Below are 14,329 nucleotides of genomic sequence, written 5' to 3' on the forward strand. Positions count from 1 at the left end.
CCACCAGTCTCCCTGCCCAGCCCAGGGCCATCACCACCTATGCTCTCTCCTTTCTTCCCTAAGGAGAATTAAAAATCTAAAGAGGCAATCCTGAAGAAATCCAGGCAGATCCCTGAGACGCCAAGGTCACAGGGAGCTCATGGGGTGGGCCTTGGGCAGATGTGCAGGATTCCTTGCAGAACTGGGGAGGACAGACAGACAAGAGGAAGTGCTGCAGGAGAATGAATGCCCCTGAGAGCTAAGAACGGCTGATCTAGCAGCAGAGGCTGGGGCTCAGTGGCAGAGCATTCACACAGCATGTGTGAAGCCCTGGGTTTGATCCCCAGTACTGAGGGGAAAACAGGTATAATCTACACAGTAGCTGCACAGAGTAGGGATAAATACATGCTGGAATTGGGAGTCAAAGCCAGCACTCACATGCCCATCGGATGTCCCAAACACTGCACTAGAGGCTTTACACACCCCACACCACAGACCTACAAAAGCTCGTAGACAAGTGATTTTCCCAAGTCCCACTGCTAGTAAATTATTGAGTTTGGATTAGAATCCAGGAGAGTATATTTTGATGACCCAAACTCTCATATGATTCTCTCCCAACTCTCCAACCACCTACCTACCCCAAGACTGGACTGTGCACTCTAAAAAGTACTGGGTCTGCCTGGGTTTCTCCTAAGGACATAACCAAGTATCTGGGAAGGCATTCAGGGCCCTGTCAGCCTTACCCACACCCAGGTTGAACAGCAACCCCACCCAGCGCTTGTTATATTGCAGGTAGTCAGCCAGGCCCTCGTAGTACTCATAGCGAGGAATCCACAGGGGATGCTCTGAGGTCTCCTCCTCCACTCGGCAGGGGTAGAAGAGTCTAAAGAAGGTCCCCTGAAGGAAAGAAGGCTTCCTCAATATGCCTGAATTTTACATTCAGAAAATCCAGAAACAATTTTAATGTTAGCATACAGAAGGCTTATGTTCTTTCAAATATCCAATTGTACACTCGAGAGGCAGAAGCAGGTGGATCTCTGTGAGACTGAGGCCAGTGTGGTCTCCATAGTGTGTTCCAGGTCACTTGGGGCTACAGGGAGACCCTCTCTCAAAAAGACAAAAAGACAAAAAAAAAAATTCAAGCCGGGCGTGGTGGTGCATGTGTTTAATCCCAGCACTGGTGAGGCAGAGGCAGGTGGATCATTGTGAGTTCAAGGCCAGCCTGATCTACATAGTGAGTTCAGGTCAGCTGGGAGGATGTGGGTGTTATCTCAGAAGTAAAGTGGTTGCCTAGCATTTGTGAAGCATGGAGGTTGAATGAGTGCTTGGACACTGAAAGATTTAAATCTGGCCCTGGCCCCAGGTTTAGTGGAAGGGGGACTTGATTTACCCTTATGCTGAACAAAGTGGTATCAGTAGGTCACTGAGGCCACTCCTCCAGGCTGGCTCTCAGGAAGCAACAGCATACTTATTTCACAAGGGAACAGGACAAGGGTTACCAGAAAGTGGGTGCCCCTTACAGAAGAGCTGAGTTCAACCACCAGGAAAGAAAGACCCGAATGAAAATATGCTGGGCCATGTAATCCCAGCACTTGGGAGGTGGGGAAAGGAGGATCAGGAGCTTAAGGTCATCCTGGGCTACATATCAAGTTGGAGACCAGCCTGGGCTACATAAGAACCTATCAAAAGAAAGAAAGAGAGGGAGGGAGGTAGAAGGGAAGAATAAAAAAAGAAAAACCTAGAAACTGGAAGGAGGCTCAGAAGGAAGAAGGTAGGCCGAGGAGACCATCCCCCCACCCATGTTGGAGTCTCAGGCTGTGGCACATGTGGCCTTCCTCCCATCCTCCTGAATCAGGATGAGACTGAAAACCTTTCTCAGGATCCGATATCTGTACTCAAGATAGGCAGTGAGGTCTATGAACTGCCTCCAAGCCCTCTGAAGAGAATTCATTCTCTCTCTCTCAATTGGGAAGGTTAGTATTTGGAAAGACGATTTCCTTCAGCGTAAGTAGACAGACCTAGGGGCTGAAAACCAAAGCCAGCCCACCTCTAACGGCTCCCCCCAACCCCAGACATGCACACTTAGACCTGCAGTGGTGAAGACCCAGTATGGGCAGAAGCCATGGACCGGTGCAGGGGTGGAGCTCAGGATACCTACCTGGAGACTCTGGCCCTCCATCACATCTGTGCAGCCTACATGGTGGGGTCCTGAGATGGGTGGAAAGCACATGGATGGGCCAGTCCCCATCGCATCACCAGAGGAATCAAAGCCTGGGTGGTAATGAACTTGATGGCTGGAGGGTGAAACAGAACAGCCTCATGCTGGTTTCTTCCTAGTTTCTTGTTGCTCATATGGGTCATGTGTTACCCGTCCACTTCCGCCCATCTTTATCACCCCATCCTTCCTGTCAGCCACTCATTAAATCATATGTACCATGTACTTTTGCTACTTTGCCAACATTTAGAGGTTGCGTTTTTTGCTGTTGTGGTGGTGGCGGTGGGATGGAAGAACTTGCACATGTTGGGCAAGTTCTCTATCACTTAGCTACTTTATCCTTCCTATGGACTGTATTCCTTTTTTTTTTTTTCCTTCTGTGGGGGGCGGGGTAAGGAGATGGTGATGATGGAAAAAGCTCTCAGACTGCGCAAAATCTGTAAGTACAGGGTTCGGGGATGTGGCTCAGTTGGTAGAATGCCTACTTAGCATTCAAGAAGCCCTGGGTTTGATCCCCATATTATGATACAGGGTGTGGTAGAGCGCACCTAGCCCTTGGGAGGCAGAGGCAGGAGGATTAGGATTTCAAGAGCACCCTCACCTACAGAGTGAATTCAAGGGTAGCCTGGGATGTAAGACCCTGCCTCAAGAGTCACACAGAGGGATGCAGCTGCAGATCACAGCCCAGACCTTGCCATTGTCAGGCTAATAACACCCACTGAGAGCTTGTGTTTCCTCTGCTAGTGCTGTGCTAAGCCCCTTACACACATTACCTTGTTGAACTCTCTCAACAACTCTCTAAGAACAATTTTTTTTTGAGACATGGTCTCCCTGTAGCCCCCCCCCCCCCCCCCCCCCCCCCCCGCCGAGCTGTCCGGGAACTCACTATGTAGACCAGGCTGGCCTTGAACTCACAGAGATCTGCCTGCCTCTGCCTCCCTAGTGCTGGGATTAAAGGTGTGCACCACCACGCCCGGCCTATTAAGAACAATTTTACAGATGAAGAAACTGAGGCAAAAAGCTACCCTGGCTAATGGGTGGGAAACCCAGGTCTGTCTGGTACATAACCCACTTGGCCTAGACTTTCTTTATCTCAGTGAGTAAATTCCCTTTCTTGTTTAACCAACAGAATGTAGCTGTCTAGTCCCTGTAACCACAATCATCTGTAAGGGAAGAGTCCTGGGTCCACATGTTCAATTATTCTGCTTCCTCTACGAGGCCCTGGGAGGGATGAGAGTGCAAGTGAGAGCAGGTCTGGGCAAGTAGAGACTTAGAGATCATCCCTGCCAGTCCTCCCCGCAAGGCCCCTCTCCCAGCCCCAGTGTATACATGTGCTTTACCAAAGAAGCAACCAAGGTTAACGGTCCTGAGAGAGTCAGCGAGCTGCTCATGGCCACAAGTACAGGTATTGCACACAGACCTCCTGACTGCCAATCATCTGGTCCAGTGGAAAACCTCAGAGTCGTTCTATTTAATGCTTGGAGATAATGAATGATTTTCTTTCTATTATAGACTTCTTCCTTTTGTTTTCCAAAGTTTTAAGATACCTCCTATTATAGAAAAAGAGGGAGAGCCCCTGTTGCAGGCAGTGGACTGTTCAGTTGGAGTGAGGAGGAGGAGCATGGCTTAGTCACAACCTCTGACTTTTTGCTTGGTTGCTGAGGGCGCATTCAGGAAATCCAAGGCTGCAGCTACAAGACACATCTGGGTCATGTGACAGTGAAGCAGCTGCAAATTCTGTCACAGAGATGAAATACCAAAATACAGGGGCTGGAAAGGTGGCTCAGCAGTTAAGAGCACTGGCTGCTCTTGCAGAAGATGCAGGTTTGATTCCCAGCACCCACAAGGTGGCTAACTACTGTCCGTAGCTACAGTTCCAGGGGATCTGACGCCCTCTTCTGAACTCCATGGGCACTGCACATCGCAGGTACACTCACATATATTCAGGCAACACACTTATACACATAAAATAAAACTAAGGGGCTGGAGAAATGGCTCAGTGGTTAAGAGCACTGGCTACTCTTGCAGAGGACCCAGGTTCAGTTCCCAGTACCCACATAGCGGCTAACAACCATCCATAACTCCAGTTCCAGGGGAATCCAATGCCTTCTGACCTCTGCAGGCACTGCACGACATGAGTGCACTTACATACATGAGACAATATACTCATACACATAAAATAAAAATAAAATTAAAAAAGTTTTAAAAACACCAACATACCACTGGAGCTCTGAAGGGGGTGAACCAACCCCCCTCTGCCCCGCACCACAAGCTTGAGAGCAGAAAGCAGAAGATAGGAAAGGCTGACTTTCAGCCCATGTGAAAATGGGCAGTGATGGACAGAGGGAGAAGCAGACGTGATGGGGCACAATCCCTAGAGTGCAAGGTGGGTTTGAATCTGCTCTAGAAATAAGGTGTGACTACAAGAGAAATTAAGTCTGAAAAATCCATTCTGTGTGTGTGTCCACATTTGTGTGTGTTTGTGTGCATACATGGCACACATGTGGACATCAGATAACAACCTTGAGTATCAATCCTCAAACACCTTCCACAGGGTCTCTTACTAGCCTGGAACTTTGCTAAGTGGGCCAGCTACATGAGCTTCAGGGGATCTGTCTCTGCCTCTCATTTTGCTGTCATTGAGATTACAACATGCCATCGTGTCAGGCTTTTTAAAAAATTATTTGTTTACTGAGTGTGTGTAGGTGTATGGTCAGAGGGCAGCTTGTGGAGCCAGTTCTCTCCTTTCACCATGTGGGTCTTGGGGATTCAACTCAGGTCATCGGGTTTAACGCCTCTATCTGCTGAGCCCTCTCACTACCAGTCCTGCTTTTTTAAAACTTTTAATGTGGGCTCTAAGGATCCAAACTCAGGTCCTCACACCTGTGAGACAAGCACTTCACCAACTGAGCCATCCCCTCAGCCCAACGAAAGACCCAAGCCTGAGGCCCAGTTCCTCCGTCAGCTAGCTTCAGCAAGTTATCTCATCTTTCTAAGCCTGATTCCCTTCTGCATGACGGGAATTCTGTCAGACTCGTAGGGTTGCTATGGAGACAGAGTGAAATGATGCCTTTAAAGCACCTTGTGTAGGACCTGGCTTTTAGCAAGGATCTTAGAAATATTTGCCAATTGTAAGAAAAGTAGAAACAGAAGAATTTGGCAACGGCACAGATTTGGAGATCTAAAGGGAAGGAAGAGGTGAAGGCGAGCCAGGCTGAGGACGACAGCAGCTCCCTGTGGGAAGGGATGTTTGTCTCACTCCTCAGAGATCAGCCCTTGACACAGTCATCAGGAAAGTGTACTTGAACGGAGCTACATGAAGGTGAGGTGGGGTGGGGTGGGCCCAGGACTCTGGCAAGATTCTGAGAGGGTCCATCAGCTAAATTCTGCCTGGAAATAAAAATCTAAAGATCATTGGCCAGAGTGAGGCTAACGTGAAAAAGTTTGCATGACCTAAGCTCGGACTGAGTGGTGCTCAAGTAAGCGAGGAGAACAAATTCAATCTCACTTGCAAATATTACCAAGAAGACATCCAGACTTATGTCTAATGAATGCCCTAGAATTTTCCACGGTAGTCAGTCCAGGTGTCCTCCTCGACTCACTTTGGCTCAATAATTCATGGTAGTGCCTGTCCAGGAGCCTCTCCATCATCAAGGCCCAGTGAGACCATCGAGTCCTCTGGGACATGGCCCCACACCCCAGCCCTCCCTTCTTTCTGCTTTGAGCACTGGCCCTATCCCACACCTGCAATCCACTGAGCCTTTTGCATGCTAGGCAAGCTCTTTACCATGAGGCCACACTCCCAACTTCCAATTAATTATTTTTAAGTCCCATGTGTTTTTTACCAGCAGGATTTGAGAAGCTGTGGGAGAAGCTCTTTTCTTTTATTTGAGCATGCATGCATACATGCAACAAATACTGAGTGTGCCCTGCATTCTAGTCCTGTACCATAATTTTGTTGGGTGAATCTCCATGGCCACGCCAGTCACTAGGATTAATGTAGTGCCCTGCATGCTGCTAGTCAAAATAATTACTTTATCTGGGCTGGCAAGATGGCTCAGTGGGTAGAGATGCTTACCACCAGGTCTGACAGTCCGAGTTTGATCCCCAGATTCTATATGGTAGAAGGAGAGAACCAACTCTGGCAAGTTGTCCTCTGACCTCCACTCATGCACCACAGGTGTGCACACTGAATAAGTGTGAAAACACATGCCTTCCACAGATAGCAGGAATAGACTAAATGTATCATCTTTCAGCTTTGATTTAACATCTCTCAGTCTTTCTTTGTGTTACTTGTCTGTTTTGTTTTGGAGACAAGAGTCTCTCCATGTGGCCCAATCAGGCTTCAAATTCTTAATCCTCCTTTGTCTACCTCCTAAGTGCCAGGATTACAGGCATGTACTACCACACCCAGTTCAACTAGCTTTTCATCTGTCATGCTTGGACTGGAAAGATGGTTCAGTAGTTAAGAGCACTTGCTGCTCTTACAGAGGACACGGGTTTGGTTCCCAGCACCCACATAAGATGGCTCACAACTGTCTATAACTCCAACTCCAAGGGATCCAACACTCTCTCCTGGCCTCCGAGAGCACTGCATGCATGTGGTGCACATATATACATGCAGGCAAACACCCATAGACATACTATAAATAAATCTTTATCTGCCATTCTTATCAAAAAAAAAAAAAGGCTATTGCAGCCTGGTGTAGTGGTACATGCATTTAATCCCAACGCTTGGGAGGCAGAGGCATGTGGATCTCTGTGAGTTCAAGGCCAGCCTGGTCTACATACTAAGTTCCAGGCCAGTTGCACTACATGGAGACCCTGTCTTAAAAAGACAAAAAAGCCGGGTGTGGTGGGGCATACCTTTAATCCCAGCACTTGGGAGGCAGAGGCAGGCGGATCTCTGTGAGTTTGAGGCCAGCCTGGTCTACATAGCGAGTTCTAAGCTACAGGGAGACCCTGTCTCAAAAAGACCAAAAAAATTAAATAAATAAATAAATAAATAAATAAATAAATAAATAAATAAGGCTATTGCAACTGTAATTTGCTGGGCAAATGCCTTTAATTCCAGCACTCAGGAGACCGAGACAAGTAGATCTCTGTGAGATTAAGGTCAGCCTGATCTATGTAGTAAGTTCCAGGCCAGCTGGGCCTACAGAGAGACCCTGTCTCAAAAACTAAAATAAGGCTATATGCTATAGTAAGGGGGGAAAAAGGCTTTGGTGACTTTGAGTTCCCCCTCTACTGCTTATTAGCTGGCTATAAGTTTGGGTTTTGTTTTGTTTTTTAATGTGTGTGTATATGTGTGATGAGTGCATGTATGTGTACATGCCATGGCATGCTTGTAGATGTCAGAAGACAATTCAAGGGAACTCGTTCTCCTCTTCCACCATGTAGGTTCCAGAAACTGAACTCAGGCTGTCAGGCTTGGCAGCAAGCACCTTTACCCACTCAGCCATCTTCCCAGCCCCAGCTGTGAGATCTTGAACAAGTGCCTTGACCATTAAACCTCGGATAATCTACATCCACTCAAGAAGTTGAAGTGTGTTTATAAAGCACCTGACAATATAGAGAGCACTATAACCACATAAGGCAGCAATAACCAATTATTCTACATGACCTCTCTGAGCCTAAGTGTCTCATATGTAAAACAGGGACAGTTCATAAGTGAAGCTTAAAGGAGAAAATTGATACTGCCTAAGGCCTGATACATTTTAAGTGCTCACAAAATGTCAGGAACTAATTAATTATGCTATGGCTCTCTTTCAACATACTCAGCAGCGTACTCATTTTTCCCCTGCAATAAATCCTTTGGCAAAGTGGATTTTTTCCCTCCCAGGCACTTCAGGCCTGAGACACACCTACCAAAGCCAGAGTCCACTCAACAGACCCAGAAAAGGCCTAGGAGAATGGATATGGCTTATATTGCAGCTGTCCTGCTGGAACCCTGTTTTCAGTAAGCAGCCACTGCCCCTCTGCCAGCTGCGTGGACTTTTCATCTCTTAGGCCAGAGTCCTCTCTAGGGCTTCCTTCCAGACAAAGCTCCCTGGAGGCCAAGAGCTCAAGGGGCCTATCTGATCTTTTATGTCCAGAGGAAGTGAAGAAATAACTTGGTGTCAGATGAAGACATCAAGAGCTCAAGGGACAGGATTGAGCAACGGGGCCTGTAGAGCTAGAAAAACGGCCCTGATGAGAATGTTCTAGGGCGTCAATAAATGACAAAGAGAACTGTTGCTTGTTGGAGGCCTTAGGGTTCATAAAACACTTTTGTATTTGCAAAACTCATAATCACCTCCATTTCACAGAAGAAACTGAGTCCCTGAGAGCTTGTACGATTTGCCCGAGGTCACAGAGCAAAGCTGAGTTCATAGACTGCACTCCAAGTTCGCAGCCTGGGGAAGAATCGGCAGTGTTTTTCCACCAGCATGGAAAAACAGGACAGTGGAAAGTGGAGCACAGCATAGTGGACACAGAGCAGCCGGGTTCCCAGGGACCTGAGGCTGGGGGAGGGACAAGGTGGGAATCCAGGTGCGGGAGTGACCGTCCGCGATGAGCGTGGGAGGGGCTGAGGTGTGGGTGCACTTGGCTGAATAGGAAACAGAGACGGAGATAGAAGATCCACGTGCGGATTCTTGGGAGAGACAAGAAGACCCCCCCAAATAGACTGGAACAGGAAAGTCCTCGGACAGCTCGGCTGAGAACCGGAGCGTTCTCCAATCACACTTACCCAGTCAAGGTGATCCCTCAAGAGCAACCTCAGACAGGCCACTAGACGGAAACCAGAAACCGCCCCAGAGCCCGTGGCCCTCTGGGAGTTGTAGTTTTCTTCATTCAACATGTGCGCATAAACCCATTTTCCGCCTCTAGGTGATGAACTATAAGTCCCGAGATGCAACGCGAGAGATTGTGCCTTGCAGCCTAAGACTACAATTCCCACAGTTCCTCTCGACCACTGGGTGGCTGGAAGCTGGCCAAGGGCTGGGATGCGGGGAGATTCCTCCCCCTGGTGGTGTGAGTGCAAGCAGCCGAGGGACAAGTCTGGAGCGGAGGGTTACTGGATAGTACCAGAGAGTAATCCTCCGCCTCACTGGTCCTCACATAGGTAGTTCCCGGGCCCGCCTGGAAATGGACCGGGCGTCACTTTGTTTTCAGGGAGGTGGGAAGGAGGTCGGAGGTTATTTTCTGTTCCTGTATACGTTGCTTCCTATGAGACTATGAGACTGATCCGTTATAGTAAAGCACTTTATCCACCTTGGATTTTCTATTGTTCTCAGGAGACTGAGAACAGGGAGGAACCTGAGAGATCTTGGGGGGCCACATCTCAACCCTCCTCCCTCTGATCACCTCCACTTTAAAGGCCTGTGCTGGATTTTGTAGACACATTGGTGAACAGGATATTGTCCTTAGTGTCAGCAGAATTCAGTCTAGCAGAATTCAAACAAAGGAAAAACTTTAGCAGTAACAAGGGCTCTGGTGGGAGAATCCAGCTAGTGTGAGGACCTTGGAAAGGAACATCTGCCCAAGTTTAGGGGAAATGGAGCTGTTTTTCAAGACTTCTTAAAGGGTTGGGCATGGTGGCACATGCCTTTAAGTCTGGCACTCTGGAAGCAGAGGCAGGTGGATCTCTGTGAGTCTGAGGCCAGCCTGGTCTACATAGTGAGTTCAGGGCTAAATAGTGAGGCCCTATCTCAAACTAAATTTAAAAAAAAATACACATGAGGCTCTGTGCTCAGTGCTGGATATAAAGTAACAAATAAGAGACCAATTCCCTGCCGGCTTGCTGCTTTCATTCCAATGAGAAGGGGATGTTCTAGTTACTTCTATTGCTATGATAAAAACACTGACCAAAACCAATTTGGGGAGAAAAGGGTTTATCTTACATCTCCCCAGTCACAGTTCATCACTGAGGGAAGTCAAGGCAGGAACTCAGGGCAGAAACCTGGAGGCAGGAGCTGAAGCACAGACCATGAAGGACCACTACTTACTAGCTTGCTACCCTGACCTGTGATCAGCCTGCTTTCTTATACAATAGAGGACTGCCTGTGCAGTGGTGGCACTGTCCACAGTGGTCTGGGGCCTCCCACATAACTCAATAATCAAGAAAATGCCCCATGGGGGCTGGAGAGATGGCTCAGCAGTTAAGAGCATTGACTGCTCTTGCAGAGGACCCGGGTTTGATTCCCAGTACGCACCCACGTGGTGGCTATGAACCATCCTTAACTCCAGTTCCAGGGGTATCCAAAGCTCTCTTCTGACCTCCGAGGCATTGCACGACAGGGGTGCACTCACATACATGCAGGCAATACACTCATACACATAAAATGCAAATAATATTTTTAAAAAAGAAAGAAAATGCCCCATAGACATGGCCACAGGCTAATCCAATGGAGACAATTCCCCAAGTGAGGTTCCCTCTACCCAGGTGTGTCAAATTGACTTCAAAGCTATCCAGCACAGGGAAGAAAGAAAATAACCAAGATAATTACATGCTGGGTTAAATTCCATAGGAAATAGCATTCTGTGGTGGAGACTGAGCTGCTCTCAGTAGGATGGTATTGTACAATACTATCCTCCAAGCCAAACTGCTGCCATCTTCATTAGTTCAGCTGTGCCTGTCGGCCATTAGTTCAGCTGTGCCTGTTGGCAGGCGTAGCCAGATGCTCTTCCCAACCAGATGTGTGCAATTCTGCCCTAATTGCATGTGGCCTCCTTATGGCCTCTGGGTCTTGGGAGAGGCTACAGTATATAGACTGGGGAAGATTAGGCTAGGAGGTTCCATCTAAGCCGCTGTGGGAAAGCCATCATCCATGTGGGATGCACACCTTCCAGGATGACTGCTTTCATCCAGGCTCCTGCCCCTAACCCCTCACATGTTCTGATTCCTCAGGGTGAACTTTAGTGGAATTAACTTTGGTGTGTTATTGGGACCTTATGAGGAAGGAGTAGAGATTGCCTAGTCCCTTCCCCCAGGGAGAAAATTCTCACACCTGATGGTCAAGGAAGGGATCAGGATTTGAACTGAGTCCAGCCATGCCTACCACTCAGTGATTATTTTCCATGTGTCATGTATGCCATTAGGTACTTTTAAGGGCTTTTTCTCATTTAATACTCCAGTGGAGTGTGTCTTTCCATTTTCAGATGAGAAAACAGGCTTGGAGAGCTAACAGCAGACTGTCTACACCTGCCTCTTGCCCTTCATCCCTCCCCTGGGTTCCACTTGCCAGTGTGACCATTTCCAGCTGGCTGAGAGTCCCTCCACTCAGGGTCTGGCTTCCCTCCAGTGGCTTCTTAGTCTGAGGACTTTCTTGCTTATTTTTGAACCAGGGAAATCTGGGATGTTATGTAGCCTAAGGAGAACTTCCAGCTATAAAGGAAGTTGAGTCATCCATGTCCCTTCTTGTGTCCAATAAGGTGGTTGTGAGGCGCAGTTCCCACTGTCAGAGACTTCCCAGCAGAACCAAACACGGCAAGTCCAAGGCTAGGCGCTGAGACCCTCCTTCCCTGCCCTACTTTCTCCCGCCTCACTTCTGTTGGAAAATGCTTATACAGTCCCAGCACTTAAGCTCTATTTTTAAATTTTTATTTATTATTTTTATTTTATGTATATGAGTGTATTGTCTGCATGTAAGTGAGTACACCTGTGTCATGCATTGCCTAGGAGGTCAGAAGAGGGCATCGGATTCTCCTGGAACTGGAAATTACGGACAGTTCATAGCCACCTTGTGGGTGCTGGGAATTGAACCCGGGTCCTCTGCAAGAGCAGTCAGTACTCTTAACCACTGAGCCGTGTCTCCAGCCCCTTAAGCTCTGTTTTTGGAAACTCAAGCTAAAAAAGAATTGAAATGACTTGTCCAAAGACACCTAACTAAGCAGCAGGACTGGAATTTGAATCCAGGCCCACATGGACCACATTCCTACAGTGATGACAGCTATACCATATGTCAGCCAGTCTGAAGTTGCAGGCTAGGCCTGGGCCTGCTTCAGGCTCTTCACATCCTGACCAAAGCTAATCCCTCTGGTTTCCCCTGCTCATCTGGCCATGTCTCGCTCTAGGCTCAGCAGACTCCTTAGAGGACATTCTGTCCTCGAATCTTCCCCATCACCCCTCCATGTCCTTGCATGTTCTTTCCAGTTTGCAAAAAGATGTGTCCACCGTTTAGTCAAGTTGTCCTCACTGTGATGAAATAGCTGACATAAACAGCTTGAAAGGAAGATTTGTTTTGACTTACAGTCTCAAAAGGAGTCACTTGGCTCCATTACTTCTGAGCCTGTGTGGTGAGGCAGAACATCACGGAGGTAAAACGTGGTAGAGCGAAGTGGAAAGGGGGCAGAAAGGGAGACAGGAAGGGCCGAGATGTGCTCTCCTGAGGCATACCCCCAGTGACCTACTTCCTCCAACCAAACCCCACCTCCCATTCAGCATGAACTCATCAATGGATTAACCTGTCAGTGAAATCAGCACCTTCATGAGCAAGTCACAGCAGCCTTTTGTTGTTGTTGTCAGGGGAGGCATTTCATATCTAAATCATAACACCCATCTTCACTCCATCCCTGCCAACTTCTCCCTGATGAATTCAAGGGCCGTGTCCAAGCCTGGGAAGGAACATGGCTATGCCAGTGCTCAGTGTTCATCATTTCATCCAATTAGCACAAGGGTCACTCAGACCATCCCGTTTGCAGGTAGGAAAAGGAAGCAGAATCGAGGCCAGATGGCTTGATTGGTCCTCTCCTTCTACCATGTGGGTCCTGGGGATGGAAATCGACTTGCCAGGCTTGGTGGCAGGTACTTTAAGGTCTTCTGGTTAATGATGAGCAGGGCCAGGATTAGAACTTCCATCCACAAAAACAAACAGCTCCCATCTTCAGGTTCTGCTACCAAACCTTGACTCCTGACGAGAGGGAAAGGACAGGAACTAGAGTCTGAGAGGTGTGCCCACATTCTCCCTCTCTCTCAGGCCTAACTTCAGACCTGAGCAGAGCATCCCAGTCACCAGAGCCCTAGCTGGGAGGCACAGGGACTCTAGAGCCCAGTTCAAGAAGATCAGGCAGAGGGACCTTCTTGTAGGGCAGAGAGAAGCTGGCGAGGGCATTATGCATTCTGCTTTCTGGCTCTTTCTAGGCCATTGGGAGTTTACTTGGCCTCAGCAACATCCTACTTCCCAGAATCCCTCATCAGAAATTGGTAGAGATGCAGTCAGTTCAGAGATGCCAGAGGCTGAGGCAGGGCCTGAGTTCCCGCTCATGGTCTTCATTTTCTGGCTCCTACCCTTGTTATCACAGAGCCCATCAAAGGCCTGGTGGAGGCTTGCCAGCCTACCAAGCAGAAGGCGGCCTGAGGGTGCCAAACCCTCACATGTTTAGGGAAGGGAGGAGGAACTACCTACCAAGCTCTTAGTGCCTGCTTACCCTTCAGGGCTTCTCACAGCCTCATCACAAAGTTAGCAGTCCTTGCCAGAGCCCTGGAGCCCTCCCAGATCTGGACCAATGTCCTTCTGCCAGCCAGATTTATCCCTCCTCTGCATTCAGTATGACCGCCAGTCCCTGACCTATCTGCACCCAGCCACCTCTGTTTTCTTTCCTTGGTTGTTTTGTTGATGGAGTTCGTTTTTTGTTTTTTGTTGTTTTCAGACAGGGTCTCCCTGTAGCTCCAGCTGGCCTGGAACTCACTATGTAGACCAGGCTGACCTTGGTCTCACAGAGATCTGCCTGCCTCTGCTTCCCCAGTGCTGGGATTAAAGGCATGTGCCACCACACCCTGCTGCATCTCTGTTTTCTTACAGTTTTGCTTTGCTGGTGCAGCTCTCCTTGCTTCCTGAGCACTCTCTCAAGTCCAGTGTAGCTGTCCCTGTCTTCAGGAACTTGTCCCCTGCTGAATACCCCTGTGCTCCTCAGTGTCCCCTAACATCACTATCCCCATCCCTGTGATGATGCACACAACAGTTAAGTGACCTCCTCCTATGTGACCCTGGACTTTGCATTCCCTTCTGTGGGCCCAGTACAGTGCCTGACAGAGTGGATGTTCATTTAAAAAGTAAATGAAGAGGAGGCACCCAGAAAGCTGGATGTGGGAGAGCAGGCCTTGTAGTCCCAGCACCCTAGGAACTGAGACAGGAGGCAGGAGGATTGCCTCAA

The 14,329-nt window shown here is 48.5% G+C and overlaps 1 protein-coding gene across 3 annotated transcripts in view; it reads right to left on the reverse strand.

Moving 5' to 3' along the window:
* Pafah2 (platelet activating factor acetylhydrolase 2) overlaps positions 1-8,987 on the reverse strand; it is a 34,075-nt gene extending 25,088 nt beyond the window's left edge. The window contains exons 1-4 of one of the 3 annotated variants that reach the window (XR_003850113.1): positions 8,925-8,955; positions 8,490-8,589; positions 2,138-2,273; positions 723-876 (exon numbers count right to left, since the gene is read on the reverse strand). Coding sequence is in view for 2 of the 3 variants with exons in the window: in XM_029565226.1 (XP_029421086.1) it covers positions 723-876; positions 2,138-2,273; positions 8,490-8,566 (367 nt within the window). In the remaining variant the exon portion in view is untranslated. Of the gene's footprint in view, positions 1-722; positions 877-2,137; positions 2,274-8,489; positions 8,590-8,924 lie in introns of all 3 variants that reach the window. The other 2 variants (XM_029565226.1, XM_008836795.3) reach the window with 2 other exon arrangements.
* Between the last annotated feature and the right edge of the window lie 5,342 nt (positions 8,988-14,329).

This window comes from Nannospalax galili, unplaced genomic scaffold, assembly GCF_000622305.1.
Source record: "Nannospalax galili isolate Female #2095 unplaced genomic scaffold, S.galili_v1.0 scaffold1258, whole genome shotgun sequence".
In the NCBI taxonomy this organism is placed as follows: Eukaryota; Metazoa; Chordata; class Mammalia; order Rodentia; family Spalacidae; genus Nannospalax; species Nannospalax galili.